At 42.8% G+C, this 19,509-nt stretch overlaps 2 protein-coding genes across 32 annotated transcripts in view; one reads left to right on the forward strand and one right to left on the reverse strand.

Annotated features, from left to right (window-relative positions):
- The first annotated feature begins 4,720 nt into the window (after positions 1-4,720).
- On the forward strand, positions 4,721-11,481 carry LOC311104411 (UV excision repair protein RAD23 homolog A-like). Of its 2 annotated transcripts, none has more exons than XM_084146239.1 (9): positions 4,721-4,970; positions 5,722-5,883; positions 6,016-6,176; positions 6,637-6,686; positions 6,885-7,012; positions 8,947-9,040; positions 10,343-10,473; positions 10,628-10,789; positions 10,930-11,481. In XM_084146239.1, the coding sequence occupies exons 1-9, from the start codon at positions 4,905-4,907 to the stop codon at positions 11,041-11,043; spliced, it is 1,068 nt and encodes a 355-aa protein (XP_084002365.1). In that variant the 5' UTR covers positions 4,721-4,904; the 3' UTR covers positions 11,044-11,481. The 2 variants fall into 2 exon arrangements, with proteins under 2 accessions (XP_084002365.1, XP_084002366.1); XM_084146240.1 differs by having other exon boundaries at positions 4,723-4,970; positions 6,891-7,012.
- A 2,066-nt stretch (positions 11,482-13,547) lies between these two features.
- LOC311104205 (nuclear factor 1 X-type-like) overlaps positions 13,548-19,509 on the reverse strand; it is a 107,625-nt gene continuing 101,663 nt past the window's right edge. For all 30 annotated transcript variants that reach the window (XM_084145908.1, XM_084145924.1, XM_084145922.1 and 27 more), the window contains one exon: positions 13,548-18,655. Coding sequence is in view for 12 of the 30 variants with exons in the window: in XM_084145918.1 (XP_084002044.1) it covers positions 18,641-18,655 (15 nt within the window). In the remaining 18 variants the exon portion in view is untranslated. The remainder of the gene's footprint in view (positions 18,656-19,509) is intronic.

The raw sequence follows: 19,509 nt of genomic DNA on the forward strand, positions 1-19,509 counted from the left end.
TGCTGACATTAAACCTCCTCACAAATGTGATGAAGACATCAAGGTACACCGTATACAAATAACAGCTGTTACCTGGTGCAGGTACGGGTAGTCTTCAGCTTGAATTCTAACTGCTTCACGGGGCAGGTGTATGGCTCTGGTGAGCCCTTTAATGCCATACCCTCCTCCTTCAGCTGAAAGAGCAGGAGCACCACACATTCATGGGCATCCTAAGAGAAGAATGGGAAAGAAACAGAAAATACATCAACAACTACAACTGAAATAGAGCTAAGAAAAAATATTGTCACTTGTCACAGGTTTATTGGAAAGTGAGTGTTTAGCCTACAGTATCTTACCTGTTCATCGTCGCCCTCATAGTCCTCGTTGCCAACGGAGATACAGCTCTTGACTGTTTGAAGGATTTTCTTATTTTCCTTTATCTTAGCCTTAACTGTGCCTCCAGAAAGCCTTGCCTGATGTAACTTGGCAAAGCAGCTGTGGAGGGAGACAAAGAGCATTCATTCAGGTTTCACTCTCTCTCACTTTGGCCACAGGTTAGCTCTGTGCTTCTACTTTAGCCTCTGATCAAATATGATTCAACTGATTCCTGATTGTGACAGGAAATCACCTCTGATGAGGTTTTATCTTAAAAATCATATGAGGCACTAGGAATGTACGAAAGACAGTATACATACATACATACATACATACAGAATACTGAACAAAACTATAAATGCAACATGTGAAGTGTTGGTCCCATGTTTCATGAGCTGAAATAAAACATCCCAGAAACTTTCCATACGCACAAAAAGCTTATTTCTCTCAAATTTTGTGCACAAATTTGTTTACATCCCTGTTAGTCAGCATTTCTCCTTTGCCAAGATAACCCATCCACCTGACAGGTGGCATATCAAGAAGCTGATTAAACAGCATGGTCATTACACAGGTGAACCTTGTGCTGGGGACAATAAAAGGCCACTAAAAAATGTGCCGTTTTGTCCCACAACACAATAAAACAGATGTCTCAAGTTTTGAGGAAGCGTGCAATTGGCATGCTGACTGCAGGAATGTCCACCAGAGCTGTTGCCAGATAATTTAATGTTAATTTCTATACCATAGGCCGACTCCAACGTCGTTTTAGAGAATTTGGCAGTACATCCAACCAGTCTCACAACCGCAGACCATGTGTAACCACGCCAGCCCAGGACCTCCACATCCGGCTTCTTCACCTGCGGGATCGTCTGAGGGGGAGCTGAGGAGTATTTCTGTCTGTAATAAAGCCCTTTTGTGGGGATAAACTCGTTCTGATTGGCTGGGCCTGGCTCCCCAGTGGGTGGGCCTATGCCCTCCCAGGCCCACCCACGGCTGCGCCCTTGCGCAGTCGTGAAATCCATAGATTAGGGCCTAATTTATTTACTTCAATTGACTGATTTCCTTATTAGAACTGTAACTCAGTTAAATCTTTGAAATTGTTGCATGTTGCATTTATATTTTTGTTCAGTGTACATACATACATACATACATACATACATACTGTACATACATACATACCACAGGAGGTTGGTGGCACCTTAATTGGGGAGGACCAGCTCGTGGTAATGGCTGGAGCGGAATTAGTGGAATGCTATCAAATACATCAAACATATGGTTTCCATGTGTTTGATGCCATTCCATTTGCTCCGTTCCAGCCATTATTATGAGCCGTCCTCCCCTAAGCAGCCTCCACTGATACATACATTGAGGCAGGACTTGTGTACTGCAACTATAAGTGTCTAGGTGGGTGGGTCAGTGTGTGTACAGGTGGGACAGGAGGGTGAGAGCGAGGCTATATACCTGAGCAGTTTAGAGGAGGGGGAGGAACTCCAGATGTCCTGCTGTCTCAGGATGTCGCTGCAAAATGCTGGCAGCCCCAGCAGGCACTGCAGGGCAGAGTTCATGAAGCAGGTGTTGCCAATATTAGGCAACCTGTGGGAAAGAAGCCATCAGTTACACACTAATATCTGAACTGTGGACCAAAGGTAAACTAATTAATGGATTTGTAAGGCATGAAACAAGATAACTCTGAGTACCACACAGAATTATTTTACACAAAAATCAGAGCTCAGAGATAAGAGTAAAGTGTGTGTGTGTTTTACCCAAGGAGCTTGGTATTCTCTTTGCCCTCGCCTGTGCAGCTATGCTCCCCCAGCTGGGTGCTACTCTTGCTGAACAGGTTGCGGAGGCGGGCCATGGCGTCCCGAGACCTGACCAATGGCCTGGAGGAAGAGAGACAGGTTAGAGGCCTCAGTAGAAGTAGCTCAACACCAATCTGTCTGTTTGAACACTGTTTTAATGTACAGGCATACAGATATTCCTTACCATGTCATGGTGTGAGTGACCACTCTTATGTAGAGTCGAGTGAGATGAAGGTGGCTATTGTCTACAGTACTTACCTCTCCAGGGAGACAGAGGAAGCCCTCAGGTCAATGGAGGCCTCTGCAGAGAGAGACAGAGAGACAGACAGCGGTAAGAGAGTAGCTTTGTCAAAGATGAATGGAGAAAAATACCGGCAACAAATGCCACCCGTTTACAGACCTGCGATGGCAGCAATTTGGGGCACCACTCTCTTTGCCTGTGGAACAACTGCCCCCACCTCTTTGACCTCAAAGCTCATGAGATCTCTGTAAAGAGACACAGACATATGCATTAGGTTAGCTATATTATATTGTCTTTTTCAATTCAATGGTGTTGGCATGAAATGTGATATCAGGCTGCAGTACCTGACAGTCTCACTGTCTTTGTTGGTCTCTCCATGGTGGTCCAGGGGGTTTGGAGAGGAGGACCAGGGGGCAGGGGAGGAGATGTGGGTTGGGGAGGAAGGGCAGGTAGGACCGGGGGGAGTGGCAGAGGAGGATACACAGAAGACACTAAAAGGGGAGGAGGTCTGTGATCCTTCCTCTGAAGAAGAAGAAGAAGAAGAAGAAGAAGAAGAAGAAGAAGAAGAGAAGAGAGAGGACATGTGGAGAGAGGAGAGTGAGGAGAGGCTGAAGAAATTGGAGAGAGTGGAAGTGGATCTGGCAAGGGATCCAGGGAGTGAGGGGGATGGAGTGCGGATTGGTGTTCGGCCAGACAAAGGGTTGAGGGGCGTCAGAGATGTTGTAGACGGTTTCAAACAGAAAGAAGAGACAAAGGAAGAATCAAGTTGGTGGTGATTCTTTATGTTCTTCTTCTCCCGTTTTTTCCAAACTGACGCAGTTACCATGCTGGCATCCGATGGCATCAGTTTGGGTGGGATTGGGAACGGCGATGGACAGCGGCTCCCAATCCCGAGGCGAACTCTGCACTTCTTTTTCTGTTTGGAGAAACATTATATAGCTAATATTGTACATAAAAATAAAAAATATAGATCTTTCTTGCTTCACAACAGAGCTTTTATATTTGAACTAGCAGCAAAGGTCACACCCAAACCAAGATCTGACCATAAAAAGAAAGAACTCGAGGCCCAATCATATTGAATTCTGTATCATAGGCTAACAAATAGCAAAAAGACATGTTTATAAAAATAAAACCATTGTAATCATACAGTTATACCCTCATTAATAGACAATGAAAAAACTAGGAATAGCTACAAAGAATAGAATATACTCTAAATTGTAACAGAATTTGATAAATTATAGCCCAGACTAGACACATACCTTTTTACAGCAACACAAACATCCCATTTTAGTGTATCTATAGACAATGGCTTATTTTGCAGAACGTCCAAATATGTTGCCCATTTAGCATTGTGATGTCATAAGACTATGATTCTGCATAAGATTATGATTACGCCTTTTTGGTGCCATTTGGCTTGACTACGCGTTACCAGCGTAAATAGCTAACAAATCACACACACCAAAATGTTGTAAAATTATTTACAAAATGATTTGACCGTGTATACAGAGTTATTCCTATTTAATAAAATATACAAAATAACTAGGTTCTTGCCAATAAACCTGTTTATATTGGGTTCTCTTTCTCCCACGCTCCCTGGGCCACTGACGCGTGATTGTATTAGATATGGTAGAGGCTAGGAAATTCGAAGTACTGTCTATCAGAATCTGAACAACTTTTATTGGCCACAGAATTTGACTCGGTGAATTGGTGCTGCCAGCAATAGCCAGATGTACAGACACATTTACAGACAGAGGAATTTACACAAAGTCTATACAATAATATTATAGCCTATACAATATACAGTAAACATACGACATAAACCATAAACATATTTATTAGCTTCTACTTAAGATACTTTAGAGTAACATTTTATTATGGAAAATAAAATGCCTATTTCACTTCAGTTGACGCTGATCTGATACAGATCGAACGTGTAGCCTTGCAATGGTTGTTAGGAGGACTTTAACACAGATGGATCTATTCATCTTTGACCGTACCTCATTAAAAAGGTGCCACTCTGCCTAGTGATTGTAATCCTCCCGAATAGCCTAAAATATAGCCTAAAATACTAACGTTAGTAAATTGGTTTTATATAGACCAGTTTGTCGCCACCGGTCACAACAGTCAACAGATCATGACATAAATGTAAAGCATAATTTGTTCTCGCAGAGTAGATTGTAGATCTTACTACCACCTGAATAAACGGGCACCCCAAGTGTATGACTACACCGACGCATTCATATGATTGACCAGTTAGTGCTTGTAGCTATCAGAGCGCGCTCGAGGCTGAAAGCTGTGCAGCAAACCCTTTCGCTGCACCTACTCTGTGTCATCAAAGATGGCGATTTGCTGAGTGCTCATGGACACATGTCATGGTCTTGGATACATATTCTCTTGCTTGAACGTGTGTTATATTTGGGGTTTAATGTCATTTCTGTTTTACTTTTGAATATTTTAAAACACAGCTGTAATTGAAGCGCAAGGGGAAAACAACGTTAGCTACCGCAACAATGCAAATCACGCTAAAAACACTGCAACAGCAGACCATTCAAATTGACATAGACCCTGATCAAACGGTAAGTGCCCATTTGTTCATAATAATGCCAGCTGTGTGCGTTTTATCTAGCCCGGTTAGCTAACTATCTTTTTTTGTTATTTGCACGACAGACCCCAGATTGGTCCCAGGTTGTTATCAATTCGGATAATACAACTAACATAGGCTAACGCTAGCTAGCTGTTGTTGACAGCCCTAGCATTAGCTAACTAGCTAGTTCTTAGTCTTAGCTTTCCAGCATGACATGGCTAAAGCAAACTCACTTGCAAGCTAATGTGTGTGTGTCAATTTGCTAATCCAATGTTTAGTCTCATTATTAGCTAGGTAAATTATTCTCCGCTAAAACATCAGCTAACTAGCTACATGACTAGCTAACGTTAGTTATCCCACATGTTAATGTCAGCTTTAGCTAACTATCTAGCGTTAGCTAGCTCGTTAGCTAACCAGCTATATTACTAGCTAGCTAGCTACGTTAGCTATTTTAGTTCATGAGGATGCAAGTCCAGTTGGATGATTAACTAGCAAGATTCTAGCAGACGTTTACTAGTTAGGTCATTCTGTGACAATAGCTAGTTCGCTAGCTAGCTACATCATGTAAGGTAAATCTCAATGGAAAAAGTTGGACAATTCAAAAATCAATGTTAGCCAGCAACTTTTGGAAGGGTTATACTGTGTTTTACAATTAAAGCAAGGCTGAACAGCTAACTAGTTCCCACTCAAGTGTTTTGCCAACCCTGGTGAAAAGAAAACGCTCTTCTTTTTGGTTTCAACAGGTGAAGGCACTGAAGGAGAAGATAGAAGCAGAGAGGGGAAAAGATAACTTCCCAGTGTCTGGACAGAAGCTCATATATGCTGGCAAAATCCTGCAAGATGACACGCCTATTAAAGACTACAAAATTGACGAGAAGAATTTCGTTGTAGTTATGGTATCGAAGGTACATTTCCTGAATCCATTTCACTTGGACTCTAATGCGCTGCACCCAAATTCTTTGGGGTTACATGATTGTCTGCATAGATGACATGGTGTCCAAACAGTAATAGCCTGTTTATATCTCTTCTGGATCTAGGCAAAGTCTGCCACAGCCACTTCAACACCTTCCTCAGAGGCACCCAAGGCCCCTGTCCAGGACTCTGGGTCCTCGTCGTCTGCGGGCCCGGCCCCTGCAGCCATCCCCATCCCCCCAGAGGAGACTACACCTACAGTCACAGAGCCCCCGGCTCCAGCTAGGTAGGCACAGAAGACAGCCGTAGAACTGATATTAACCTGTGATTTGGTAGACAGTCTGCCAAATTGGAGAGAGTAATAAAGTAAGCTTGAGGCCTGTTCAGGAGGGTAGAGCGTTACAGAACTCTTAACATAATAGGACAAATATGATCTGAACATCATGCAACATTCATTACATTTCTATCTGCAACATTTCTTAGTTTTTTCATCTTACTGAATACACCCCCTGTAGTCCTCTGTAGCTCAGTTGGTAGAGCATGGTGTTTGCAACGGCAGGATAGTGGGTTCAATTCCCGGGACTACCCATACGTAAAATGTATGCACCCATGACTAAGTCGCATTGGATAAAAGCGTCTGCTAAATGGCATATATTATTTACGTCCACCAAATACTCCCTTTATAAAAACCACTGAATGTTTTGAATGAGTGTACTGAATGTTTGACCCTGTCGTTCTGTTTGCAGCTCAGACCCCAGTGTGGAGGTCCAGGGGGGAGATGCCTCCTCTGCCTTGGGTGAGTGATGTACTTCGGCCTGGCTATGTGAATAATGTGTCAGTGTGGAATGTATCTGCTGTGTTGCTAGATTGATGATAGCATGTAGTATGGGCATGGGGATTTGTAAGATGTCTTCTAGCAGCTATGTGTTTATGGGTGTAAATATACTCCATTGTAACTCGGGTAGATAGTTAACAACTTGTTTCCTTTGGTCAGTGACAGGAGCGGAGTATGAGACCATGCTGACAGAGATCATGTCTATGGGTTATGAGAGGGAGAGAGTGGTAGCTGCTCTCCGGGCCAGCTTCAACAACCCACATCGGGCTGTGGAGTACCTCCTCACTGTGAGGACCGTCAACACACCACACCACTACTTAGGATACATGATACTGTGCAACCAGGCACCATACACCATGACTCAGCAAAATTACACTGAACATTAGCCCCCAAAAATACCATGAATGCACAATTACACTGTACAGCATGGCAACATACAGTGGGAAAAAAAGTATGAGAGAGGCCTGTAATTTTCATCATAGGTACATGTCAACTATGACAGACAAAATGAGAAAAAAAATCCAGAAAATCACATTGTAGGATTTTTAATGAATTTATTTGCAAATTATGGTGGAAAATAAGTATTTGGTCAATAACAAAAGTTTCTCAATACTTTGTTATATACCCTTTGGTGCCAATGACACAGGTCAAATGTTTTCTGTAAGTCTTCACAAGGTTTTCACACACTGTTGCTGGTATTTTGGCCCATTCCTCCATGCAGATCTCCTCTAGAGCAGTGATGTTTTGGGGCTGTCGCTGGGCAACACGGACTTTCAACTCCCTCCAAAGATTTTCTATGGGGTTGAGATCTGGAGACTGGCTACGCCACTCCAGGACCTTGAAATGCTTCTTACGAAGCCACTCCTTCGTTGCCCGGGTGGTGTGTTTGGGATCATTGTCATGCTGAAAGACCCAGCCACGTTTCATCTTCAATGCCCTTGCTGATGGAAGGAGGTTTTCACTCAAATTCTCACGATACATGGCCCCATTCATTCTTTCCTTTACACGGATCAGTCGTCCTGGTCCCTTTGCAGAAAAACAGCCCCAAAGCATGATGTTTCCACCCCCATGCTTCACAGTAGGTATGGTGTTCTTTGGATGCAACTCAGCATTCTTTGTCCTCCAAACACGACGAGTTGAGTTTTTACCAAAAAGTTATATTTTGGTTTCATCTGACCATATGACATTCTCCCAATCCTCTTCTGGATCATCCAAATGCACTCTAGCAAACTTCAGACGGGCCTGGACATGTACTGGCTTAAGCAGGGGGACACGTCTGGCACTGCAGGATTTGAGTCCCTGGCGGCGTAGTGTGTTACTGATGGTAGGCTTTGTTACTTTGGTCCCAGCTCTCTGCAGGTCATTCACTAGGTCCCCCCGTGTGGTTCTGGGATTTTTGCTCACCGTTCTTGTGATCATTTTGACCCCACGGGGTGAGATCTTGCGTGGAGCCCCAGATCGAGGGAGATTATCAGTGGTCTTGTATGTCTTCCATTTCCTAATAATTGCTCCCACAGTTGATTTCTTAAAACCAAGCTGCTTAGCTATTGCAGATTCAGTCTTCCCAGCCTGGTGCAGGTCTACAATTTTGTTTCTGGTGTCCTTTGACAGCTCTTTGGTCTTGGCCATAGTGGAGTTTGGAGTGTGACTGTTTGAGGTTGTGGACAGGTGTCTTTTATACTGATAACAAGTTCAAACAGGTGCCATTAATACAGGTAACGAGTGGAGGACTGAGGAGCCTCTTAAAGAAGAAGTTACAGGTCTGTGAGAGCCAGAAATCTTGCTTGTTTGTAGGTGACCAAATACTTATTTTCCACCATAATTTGCAAATAAATTCATTAAAAATCCTACAATGTGATTTTCTGGAATTTTTTTTCTCACTTTGTCTGTCATAGTTGACGTGTACCTATGATGAAAATTACAGGACTCATCTTTTTAAGTGGGAGAACTTGCACAATTGGTGGCTGACTAAATACTTTTTCCCCCACTGTATTTGATGAAACTGCAACATGTCAGCATGTACAATGACTCAGCAAAATTACACCAGCACTGTGCGACATCAGCTTTCAGCATACATTTTAACACTGGTGTACTACATTTTAACCAAAAACACTGTTACAGCACCGTGACGCTATAAAATAGTTTTCTATGTACCCTCAGCTTAGAACCAGCCTGTCCGTTAGTGCTGTGTGTGTGAGTATGTGCTGCTGTGTGTTTCCAGGGCATTCCTAGCAGTCCGGTCCAAGAGACTAATCCCCCAGCACAGCTTCCTGCATCTGCCCGCCCAGGCACAGAGACCCCTACTGTAGCTGAGGGTGAGTCCATCTGCCTATATCTCTGCTATAGTATTACATCTAATGTACAGCGCATTTGTAAAACAAAAAAAACAAAAGTAAGATCCCTTGACTTTTTCCACATTTTGTTACGTTACAGCCTTATTCTAAAATGGATAAAATTGTTTTTTCCCCCCGATCAATCAATACCCTATAATGACAAAGCAAAAACAGGGTTTTAATAATAAAAAAATAAAAATCACATTTACATAAATATTCAGACCCTTTACTCAGTACTTTGTTGAAGCACCTTTGGCAGACATGACGCTTGGCATTCAGGCCATAGAGTTTAATCTGGGTTTCATCAGACCAGAGAATCTTGTTTCTCATGGTCTGAGAGTTCTTTAGGTGCCTTTTGGCAATCTCCAAGCGGGCTGTCATGTGCCTTTTACTGAGGTGTGGCTTCCGTCTGGCCACTCTACCATAAATGCCTGATTGGTGGAGTGCTGCAGAGATGGTTGTCCTTCTGGGAGGTTCTCCCATCTCCACAGAGGAACTATGTAGCTCTGTCAGAGTGACCATTGGGTTCTTGGTCACCTCCCAGACCAAGGCCCTTCTCCCCCGATTGCTCAGTTTGACCGGGCGGCCAGCTCTAGGAAAAGTCTTGGTGGTTCCAAACTTCTAACATTTAAGAATGATGGAGGCCACTGTCTTCTTGGGGACCTTCAATGCTGCAGAAATGTTTTGGTACCCTTCCTCAGATCTGTGCCTCGACACAATCCTGTCTCGGAGCTCTACGGACAATTCCTTCGACCTCATGGTTTGGTTTTTGCACTGTCAACTGTGGGACCTTATATAGACAGGTGTGTGCCTTTCCAAATCATATCCAATCAATTGAATTTACCACAGGTGGACTCCAATCAAGTTGTAGAAACATCCCAAGGATGATAAATGGAAACAGGATGCACCCGAGCTCAATTTCGAGTTTCATTGCAAAAGGTCTGAATACTTAAGTACAAAAAATATATATTTCATTTTTGTATTTTTTTTGTACATTTGCAAAAAAATCTAAACCTGTTTTCGCTCTGTCATTATGGGGTATTGTGTGTAGATTGATGAGGAAGAACATTTATTTAATCAATTTTAGAATAAGGCTGTAACATAACAAAATGTGGAAAAAGTCTTATATACGGGTCTGAATACTTTCCGAATGCACTGTATATCAGATGAGATTGTTTGAAAGATGGGAATGGTTTCTGTGCATTTCCCGTAGTAAGTGTTGTATCTATATCTACTGTATGTATCAACGTGTTCTCTTCTGTAAATATTCTGTGTGTGTTGCAGGGGAGAACCCTCTGGAGTTCTTGCGTTCCCAGCCTCAGTTCCAGAGCATGAGGCAGGTGATCCAGCAGAACCCCTCACTGCTGCCAGCTCTGCTCCAACAGCTGGGCCGGGAGAACCCACAGCTCCTACAGGTAACACATACTGATGGTACCACCACTCATACTTGCTTGGGTAACACACTCCCTATAGTCACACCTCCCAGGTTTTGTGATTTCACAATGTATGTTCTGCCTGTTGCTGATTGCCGTCTACCTGTCTTTCCCTATTGATAAAACTCAACAACAGCAAATCAGCCAGTACCAGGAGCTGTTCATCCAGATGCTGAATGAGCCAGCGGGGGAGGTAGGAGACGTGCCTGAGGTGGGGGACCTGGGTGCTGCAGTGGAGGAGGGAGCTCCAGTCAACTACATCCAGGTCACTCCTCAGGAGAAGGAAGCCATCGAGAGGGTGAGGGGAGCTAAAGATCTCTCAATGCACTGTTTAGGGCAAAAGATGGCTTCAACTGACAAGACTAACTAAGAAATGCATACATTGTGACCTTTCTAGTGAGAAATTGTAATGTTATGTTTTTTTCTCTCCTGTCTCAGTTAAAAGCGTTGGGTTTCCCTGAGGCGCTGGTGATCCAGGCCTACTTTGCCTGTGAAAAGAATGAGAACCTAGCGGCCAACTTCCTCCTGAACCAGGGCTTTGAGGATGAATGAGAGGCGCTGGCCTGCCCTCCTCTCCAGCCCAGCACAAGGACTGCACCCCACTGTAGAGCAATGATCTTTGGGTCATTTCAGAGGAGGGAGGGAGGGAGGGAGGGAGAGAGAAAGGGGCAGGTTATGTGGTGGGGGTGGGGTCTTACAAGCTACACAAAGTATATGTTGATCTAAGGGTGAAAGAGGAGAAGTAATGAAAACCACTTGAATTCCAATGGAATGTGTGGGATTTTGCTTAGGGCAGATATATATTGAGATTTTAGAAGAGCTTTGGGAACAGGAGGGAGGGAGGGGGCTGAAGGGTTTGCGGAGTGTGTGCGTGTGTATATGTCTGTGTGTGTATACAGGTGGATGCCATTCAATTAAGGTGCAAAGTCATTTCTACAATGTTGGTGTATTGAGGGGAAAGGGAAACTAAACTGACGGTCATGAAGAGTCCGCTTGTGGTCTGTTCACTTGATTGCACCAGTCCCTCACATTTCCTATGCCATTCAAAAACCAACCACATAGCAAAACACATTTCTCATCCCATGATATTGTCAGACTGGCAAGTACATTTTGCCAGTGGCTAGGCCAAGTTATTTATGGGGTCCCCTCACTTCACCTCAAAGCTAGCGCTTTAGTTTTCACTCAGATAAACATGATCTCTCTGAGTGTAGAAACGCTCAACATCCCGAGTAAATCAAGAGGTCTAGAACAACCAAAATGACAAATGGATGTGTATGCTCACATAACCGTACAGGTACATTACTGTGTGGATATGTGTCTGATAACTAGTGTTACGTCTCTGAATCCTCTGAAGGGGGAGAGAGAGGTGGCAGGGACCAGTCCTGGGATGCTGGAGTTACTCTCACTGACCTCTTTCCCAAGGCTGAGCAGACACACCATCACCTTTCTCATAGGATCTGATTAATAGTACACACGAAGGGCAGCTCAAATACAACAGGACCAGCTGATCTTGAGACACTAAGGTCTGGATTCAATCCATATCACGTAAAAATGTAAGGGTAATGTCCGGTTGAGCCGACATGCAGCATTTACCATGAATGCGGTCTCGGCGACCTCGGGAACATTGTCTATAAATTGTCAATTGCGCTATAAAGTGGATATTCAGCGTTACAGATTAAATAGAGCTCAAAATGTCCAGGAGGAACAAGGGTCCACATGAATGTTGTCCATATAAAGTCTTTATTAAACCAGGACCCAGTCATGGCCAATCATTGTCATCAGTGTCATCCACAGCCTGAATGAGCCTATTCAGACTATTCAACAGTCTTTAGTGATGAGGTGAATCTGAAGTTTAAACTGGCTATCACCTAGCTTTAACCACCTGTTTACAACTGAGACAGAAAACATGAGGCTGGGTTGATACATGCCTTATTACACTAAGGATTCTCAGTGTTTTGAGATGTTGCTATTGTGGGTTTTCTGAGGGAACGGAGGGTACCAAGAAATAAGTGTAGTTTTATGAATACCCACTTATCAAGGTATGTTATCTCTTTAACTTACATGGCAGGAGTTGAATGGTCTATGAAGAGACAATAGAGCTTTTATTGAACAGATACATTCAAATGTATTGTGTCCCTTTTCAAAACTGGTTGAATGGCTATTTTTACCCTTCAGGCACCTTCAACTTACCACAAGTAGGATCAATTACACTTTTTTTTAACTAGGCAAGTCAGTTAAGAACAAATTCTTATTTACAATGACGGCCTACACCGGCCAAACCCAGACCAATTGTGCGCCGCCCTATAGGACTCCCGATCATGTCCGGTTGTGATACAGCCTGGAATCGAACCAGGGGGTCTATAGTGACGCCTCAGGCACTGAGATGCAGTGCCTTAGACCGCTGCGCCACTCGGGAGCCCGAGAATCACTTGCTTCAAGCCAAATAAATTTTTGGCTTTGAAGTGAAAAATCTCAATTTAAGTTTTGATTTATTTATTGGACCTGTGAAGTTGTAAATCAAACAAATACAGGTGAACAAAGTTTTTTCAATTTAAACTTATTTTAAAGGAATTGTGCAAGGGGGCCTAAAGGAATTGTGCAAGGGGGCCAATATATTTGACAGCATCTGTATTTGTGAACATTGCTTTCACTGACACTGGCATTTTACAGCATCAACATGATCAGCTTCATTAAACATCAGCAATATATCATGGCTACTTATTTTTTCTTGCAAGCTAAACACTCCCGTATGCACCACATTCTTGGTCTGGGCAATGAATGAGGCCAACTGAAATTAAACTCAACTTGATCTTATGGAATACGAAGTATTACAGGAAATTACACCTGTGGCTTGACCCTCCATTATCAGTATTGGTAAGTAGATTTTCTGATAAGCATCTTTACCACTATAAACAGTGAAACTATTTTTGCCTCTTACCCAACTCTATAACATGATGCAACTCTAGGGTTTTCATCCCCAGCACAGGCAAACCACCTACCCAATCAAACAAACAGCAATCTGAAAATAAGCAGACAGAAACAGGTGAGTTACAGTCAAGAACATCCTTTTATTCAAGTGTTGCACTTTTCAAACTGTTTTTATTATTATGGAAAAGAAACTTTAATTAACACATGCATTTCACCATGGGCTCTGGGAGGCGTATTCCTGAGGGAGGGAAGCTGCACTGAGGGGCGCGGTGGGAGCTAGTGGGTGGGGGGGCAAGGCCAGCTGGGGGTTCACGCTACACAACACTAAACACGGCCCAATGCCCTACACACTTTAAAAACAAACAAACCCGAAGGAAAAGAAAAAGACGGATGGCCAGGGCCAGGGAGAGACAGAGCTCTCTGGTGCTGCAGGGCAAGATAGGTAGGGACCAACATTCTGCCCAAGCAAAGCACACACTGTGCAACCTGTTTGTCACTATGGCTTCTCGACTGTGGCGCTTTACTTGTCAAGGCTAATACTGCTGCTGGCTTCAATCACTTAAAATAAAAACGTGCATGTTCTTGTAGGAGTCAAGTAGGACTTCTATCAAGCCTGCTCTTGATTTTGCAGGTGGAATTTCAAGGTGCTTTAACTGTCTACGCCATGTCGCATACAGTGTATAGAACCATATGACTTTCGTCTGTAATTTTTCTCACTGTTCATTTGGGGTTATAGTAAATGGGTGTAATGTTGTGGAGTAATGTGGCTGGGTTCTCTTGATTGTGAATCTGAGCCTGCCAGTCTACCTGGGCTGGAGCCATTCCGTTATAAGGTGCTTAGAGTCATTTCAGGTACTTTTTTCACTTGTTTTAATAGCTGGTCTCATACAACCACTAGAAAGGTGCATCATTAAAAGGTCTCAATGCAGCATCGCTGCATAAGATATGAAAATCCAAATTCAGTAAAAAAAATAAATAGATAAAAAGAGTTACAAACGAACCTGCCTATTCTACCCCAGTTGCCATGCAGCTCCCTTGCCCATTCAGAGGGAAATTCCTATGTGTATTTTATCCCCACGGTGTGATGTCATCAAATGCATCCCAGTGAAAAACTAGGCTCCCTCACAGACCCTCTCCTCGCCACACCCCAAGAGCCCACTGGTGTAACTTGTTCACTTACATTAGCTGTTCAATGGAGAAGCTGAAGAGATCGGCATGGTATACAATGTGAAGCGTACAGACAAGAATAACATGTGAGCTAACTGCATTCTGCTCAGACAAAGTTTTGCTTTTTTTTTTACCCCTCCATTCAGAGAAAAGGGGTTTGGGGAGGGATAAGGAGACTACAGACTACTCCAGTGTCCAAGAGAGACAGAAGACAAGATACAGGAAGAGAAGCAAGACAGATTTGTTTTTTGCTTTTCTTAATTATTCAACAATAAAAATAACTAAATCACACCAATTTCCTTTAGTACTATATATACTGCTTTGAAAAGCTTGAAGAAGGAGAGGAAATAGAAGAAATATGAAGGAGGGGACTTTTTTGAGACGGGCACTCAGGATTACAAGATGGAGTCTGTGAACAAAAGGCACTTTTTAGGGACAACCTTTAAGATGCTCTGATTCTAACACTACATCACCAAACAAATATTTAGAAAAATTTACACTGCGGATTGGGAGTGGGTATGGAAGGGGGAAGGGTTCACTTCTTTGATTGAAACCTGCTCTCATCCTTTCTGTGCTCAAAATACACCTTATACTCCCTCACCTCTTGTTTGGGTTTGAGATAGGAGTCTACTAATCAACTAAACCTACCAAAATGTATTTCACATTACACCTCCCATCTCTCCAAACGCTATTAATCACTTTGTGGTTGAGCTAACACTTAGAAAAATGGATTCCATTTCTGATGCATCTCCCAAAATGGGGAAGATCTGATTACTTCGGTTGGTCAGTTTTAAACATGTCCACAGCTTAGAAAATTGCATTCAAGTTGGAATTCATCTGTTAAATAGGTCATGTTTTAGTCAGTTCTCTGGTGATACAGACATGGCCCAGATGTCCATTACGTCAGGCCTTTCCTCTAGTTCATCATCCCATTGTCAGGATAACCATCTAATCAAACGCTAAAGAACTGTTCTCTTCCTGCTATGGGATAAAGGTTGAAGAAAAATGCCTTTTGTCACAACCTTTTCATATAATGAACCCCTCCCCCATTGGTAAATACAAAATGAGAAATAGAATAATGCATGTTTCCTAAAATGTGCTTTATGGTAACACTTAATTTTGTTTATTACTATTTATGTATAATAGAGTTTGAATGTACTTTATTTCGTAAAAAGCACCAGTTTCATTTAGTGATATATATTTTTGTTTTGCTAAATTGTTCCTTCAGCCCTCCCAGATTTAGAAAACAAATCATTACAAATACCGTTTTTAAAGGAATAAGGAAGAAAAATAAAAACGAATTCTCAATTTACAAAGACTGGGATTTTTTTTTGTCTGCCCTGGTGTTTAGAGTCCCGGAGCATGTGGACTTAAAACAAAAAAATAGAGGGTTTAGCCTTTCTTTTCTCTTGACACCCTCAAACAATCTCTAACAGACAAACACAATGTATCTACCCAAGGCATTGCACATGGCTCAATCAACATACATACATTTTTTCAACAACAATACTTCCCAACCAAACAAGAAAGAATAACCGAAATCGAATCTGTTATTTTCCTTGACTACAATGTTACTTTATTGTTTGCTATATAAATCATGTATCTATAGTATTTGCCATGGACACTTTTTGCTATTAGATGTAGGTGTGGGTGTAGGGACGGGTACTTTTGCACTAATCAGCTGTTTAAGATGTATCAATTGACTGTGCCATGCTTCAAAAAATAACTAGACTGCCACAGAGCTTATTTTGCAAATAAAAAATGTATATATCTATAAATATATATGTGTGTATATATAAAGATGATTGCAATTATTCAGTGAGCTGTCACTGTTTTTCTCCCCAGACATAGCATTTCACCACCATTCACTATAGCTTATATGTGAGAAAAAGAACCTGAATTCATGTTTAACAAATTGCATAATGGGAATACAGAGGCACTTCCATAGATTAGAAAAGAAATCACCATAGCCATCATAATTCTTATTCAGCAGTGCTAGTTCTCTATCAAGCTGATGAGATAGTTGCCGTCTGGCAACATTGTTTCCCTGCAGTGAAGTACATGGCCAGGCAGTCCAGTTATTTTGTGAGGTTGGTGATTTGAGCTGATGTTCCTTAATAAAAAAATCACTTTCAAACTGAATCTTAGTAATGGTAGGAATTCAAATAAAAAGTGAATGATTAAAAACAAAAGGTTTCCTCAGAGATTGCCCTATGTTAAGACTTCCCTTTACAGTCAATCTGGCCTGGGCTGGGTGGTTGTGACTGCTACTTATACTGTAGGTTTGCATGTGATTGTGTGTGAGTTTGTCAAGTGGCGCTGTTCTAAGTGTGTTCATTTAATTTGTCCCTCTTGATTTGAAAAGGTTAAACTTTTGGCTGGTAAGGTATCTTTAGGGCAGTTTGATCTATAAGGGATAGGATGGGGAGCTGAGATCGTGTCAGGGAAAAGAGGCGACCATAACACCCTGCCAGACCATCTCAATATGGCCTCTGACCTCAACACAGACTCTCCTACCCAAACATGGGAACAAATATGTCACATCATCATTTTGCTCCACAGCGTGGCTCTCTGCTCTTGGAACAGGGGCAGTCTGGGAGTGTAAACAAAAAGGGTAAACTTCAGGGAGATGGGAGGGAGGTGGACTCTGGGCCCTCAGCAACCTAATGTCACTGTTTCACTACATGGTACTGAACACTGACTGGATCACCCTTCCTGGCAATACCACTCGAAGTCTCGCTCCCACCCGCTGTATTTCTCAATAAGGTGCTGTCATTCAAACACAACATTTTAAAAAGCGGACAAATTCAGAGGGACAAGTCCAATAAGAGAAGAAACAATTCTGTGCAAAAGGGAATATTACTACTGTAACTATGTAGTTCTGGGTGTTAATGCATAGGCCTGTGTTTAAAAAAAAAAAAGTATGTGGATGTGTGTTGGGTTCTGTGTCTACTACAAGGGGCTAAAAGAGTGTTCTGGAAACGTGTGCATAGCATGTGTTATAGACGTAATAACACCACTTGGGCCCGGTGTGTGTTTGTGTGTGTGTGTATATGTGTGTTGCAAATGGCATTCATCATTCAAATGAAAGTGGGTATACTTAGCACTTGATTATTGTCGCGGTTGTAGTTTTGCAAGAGTGAACTGGGCGATTGCATTTAGCTTTCCTTGGGTTTGGGTTCTTCTGCTGGGATGCTGGTTAGAATGGAGGCCTTGGTGTTGCTGAACTGTGGGCTGAGACTTCTCATATCATGGTTTTTCCTCTTTCACTAATAATAACAATACAATCATAGGTACGCCTGTTATCCCCCCATGCCATGTAGGTGTAATAGTGGACATGAGATTAGTGTTAATTCAGCTTGTAGTGCAACCTTTAGGATATGTTTTGGCATGGTTTCTGTTTTGTTAGTAGTGGGGCTGATTAGGTCAATGGTTATAAGACTGGGAAAGACTGGTCAATTGACAGTGTGTTGAGTGACAGGGAGACATCACAGTAGCATGGACTGCTACATATTTCACTGGAACCTAATGGGTTTGTTTTGTGGGTGATTTGACAGTGGGGAGCGTACCTCATTTAAATTATGGCGTGTCTTGTGCCTTCAAGAGAGTGATTTGATGTCCCTTCAATTTCAATCCCCACTCCTACATCTGTTTTTTTGTGTGAAACAGTGAATGTTGAACAGTCGATTTTCCCAGCCATTGCACAATGTGTCCTTGTTCCGAAGTAGAAGGTGACCTTTTTTCTCTTCAGGTTCCTCTTTTTGTGTTGCCGTGTTTTGATGGTTCGGTGGTTTTGAGAGATGACTTCTTGTCCTCTGCCTATCCCAAATCCTATGATCCTCCCGTCTTAAAAATGGGGGGTTCCCTCTGTTTAGGTAATTGGTTCCAGAGTTCCTCTACTAGTATCATGCTAAGATTTCCTGGGTTGCTTTACTTTTTATGTGAGACATAAGGATCGGAGGACAATTTCCTGTGGGTTATTTTTCTGTTTTCCATGTTTCAATTCCCGATTGTAAAGAAAGAATTCTAGTCGCTGGTTTGCAGACAGGTCATGTCAGAGGAACCAAGACTGTTAAATAGAAAAAAAGAGGATGTTGTTAAGTTCAGTATAAAATGTGTACCATTGAAATAAGTAAACACCAAGTTCCACAATTGACCACTAGAGGCCCCCACATATTCCATACGCTAACAATGGTCAACAGTTGTCTGCCCCTTTTCGTATTGAGGAAACATAATAATAATAATAATATGCTATTTAGCAGACACTTTTATCCAAAGCGACTTACAGTCATGCGTGCATACATTTATTTATTTTGTGTATGGGTGGTGCCGGGGATCGAACCCACTACCTTGGCGTTACAAGCGCCGTGCTCTACCAGCTGAGCTACAGAGGACCGCATGAGGAAATACTCCCAGCTATATTGACTGACTGTCCATGGCTGTACTGTACTGTACTGTACTATAGTGCTGTGGGAGTATGGTTTGGCTCTGCTGCTAATGGCTGTTGTTATTCCTGACTGGACTCAGAGTCCACAGGCAGCGGGGGGTGAGATGGCTGGCACTCCCTGTATTCAGATTGGGTTTCTCCCGCTCAGTGTGAAAAGAGAGCAGAAGTGGGTCGCCGGCCGGGATACGGCACCAGTCAACACAGGCCAACATTCTGGAAGTCGAGCCTTGGAAACTCTGGGCCTCTGGGGAGGTGCCGTTTGTTCTGTTTGACTCTAACAGGTCGCCTGAATACCCCCCACTCCTGCCTCTTGCCCTCCCTCCTCCCCCCTCTTGCCGCAGGCTCTGTCCCAGCAGCCTATGGACTTCTTAACTCTTCCCCTGTCAGTTACACTATCTCTCTCTCTCACTCTCTCTCTCGCTCTCTGTCTATCTCCCTCTAACACTCTCTCTGGAATCCTTGGCAGTAGTGACCAC

Source organism: Coregonus lavaretus, assembly GCF_964263955.1.
Source record: "Coregonus lavaretus genome assembly, chromosome: 28".
NCBI lineage: Eukaryota > Metazoa > Chordata > Actinopteri > Salmoniformes > Salmonidae > Coregonus > Coregonus lavaretus.

Bases quoted from the DNA above. Each gene is read 5' to 3' on its own strand.
- LOC311104411 (XM_084146239.1), top strand. From the start codon at position 4,905: ATGCAAATCACGCTAAAAACACTGCAACAGCAGACCATTCAAATTGAC. The intron at 4,971-5,721 runs GTAAGTGCCCAT...TGGTTTCAACAG, and splicing joins ACATAGACCCTGATCAAACG to GTGAAGGCACTGAAGGAGAA. The intron at 6,687-6,884 runs GTGAGTGATGTA...TCCTTTGGTCAG, and splicing joins AGATGCCTCCTCTGCCTTGG to TGACAGGAGCGGAGTATGAG.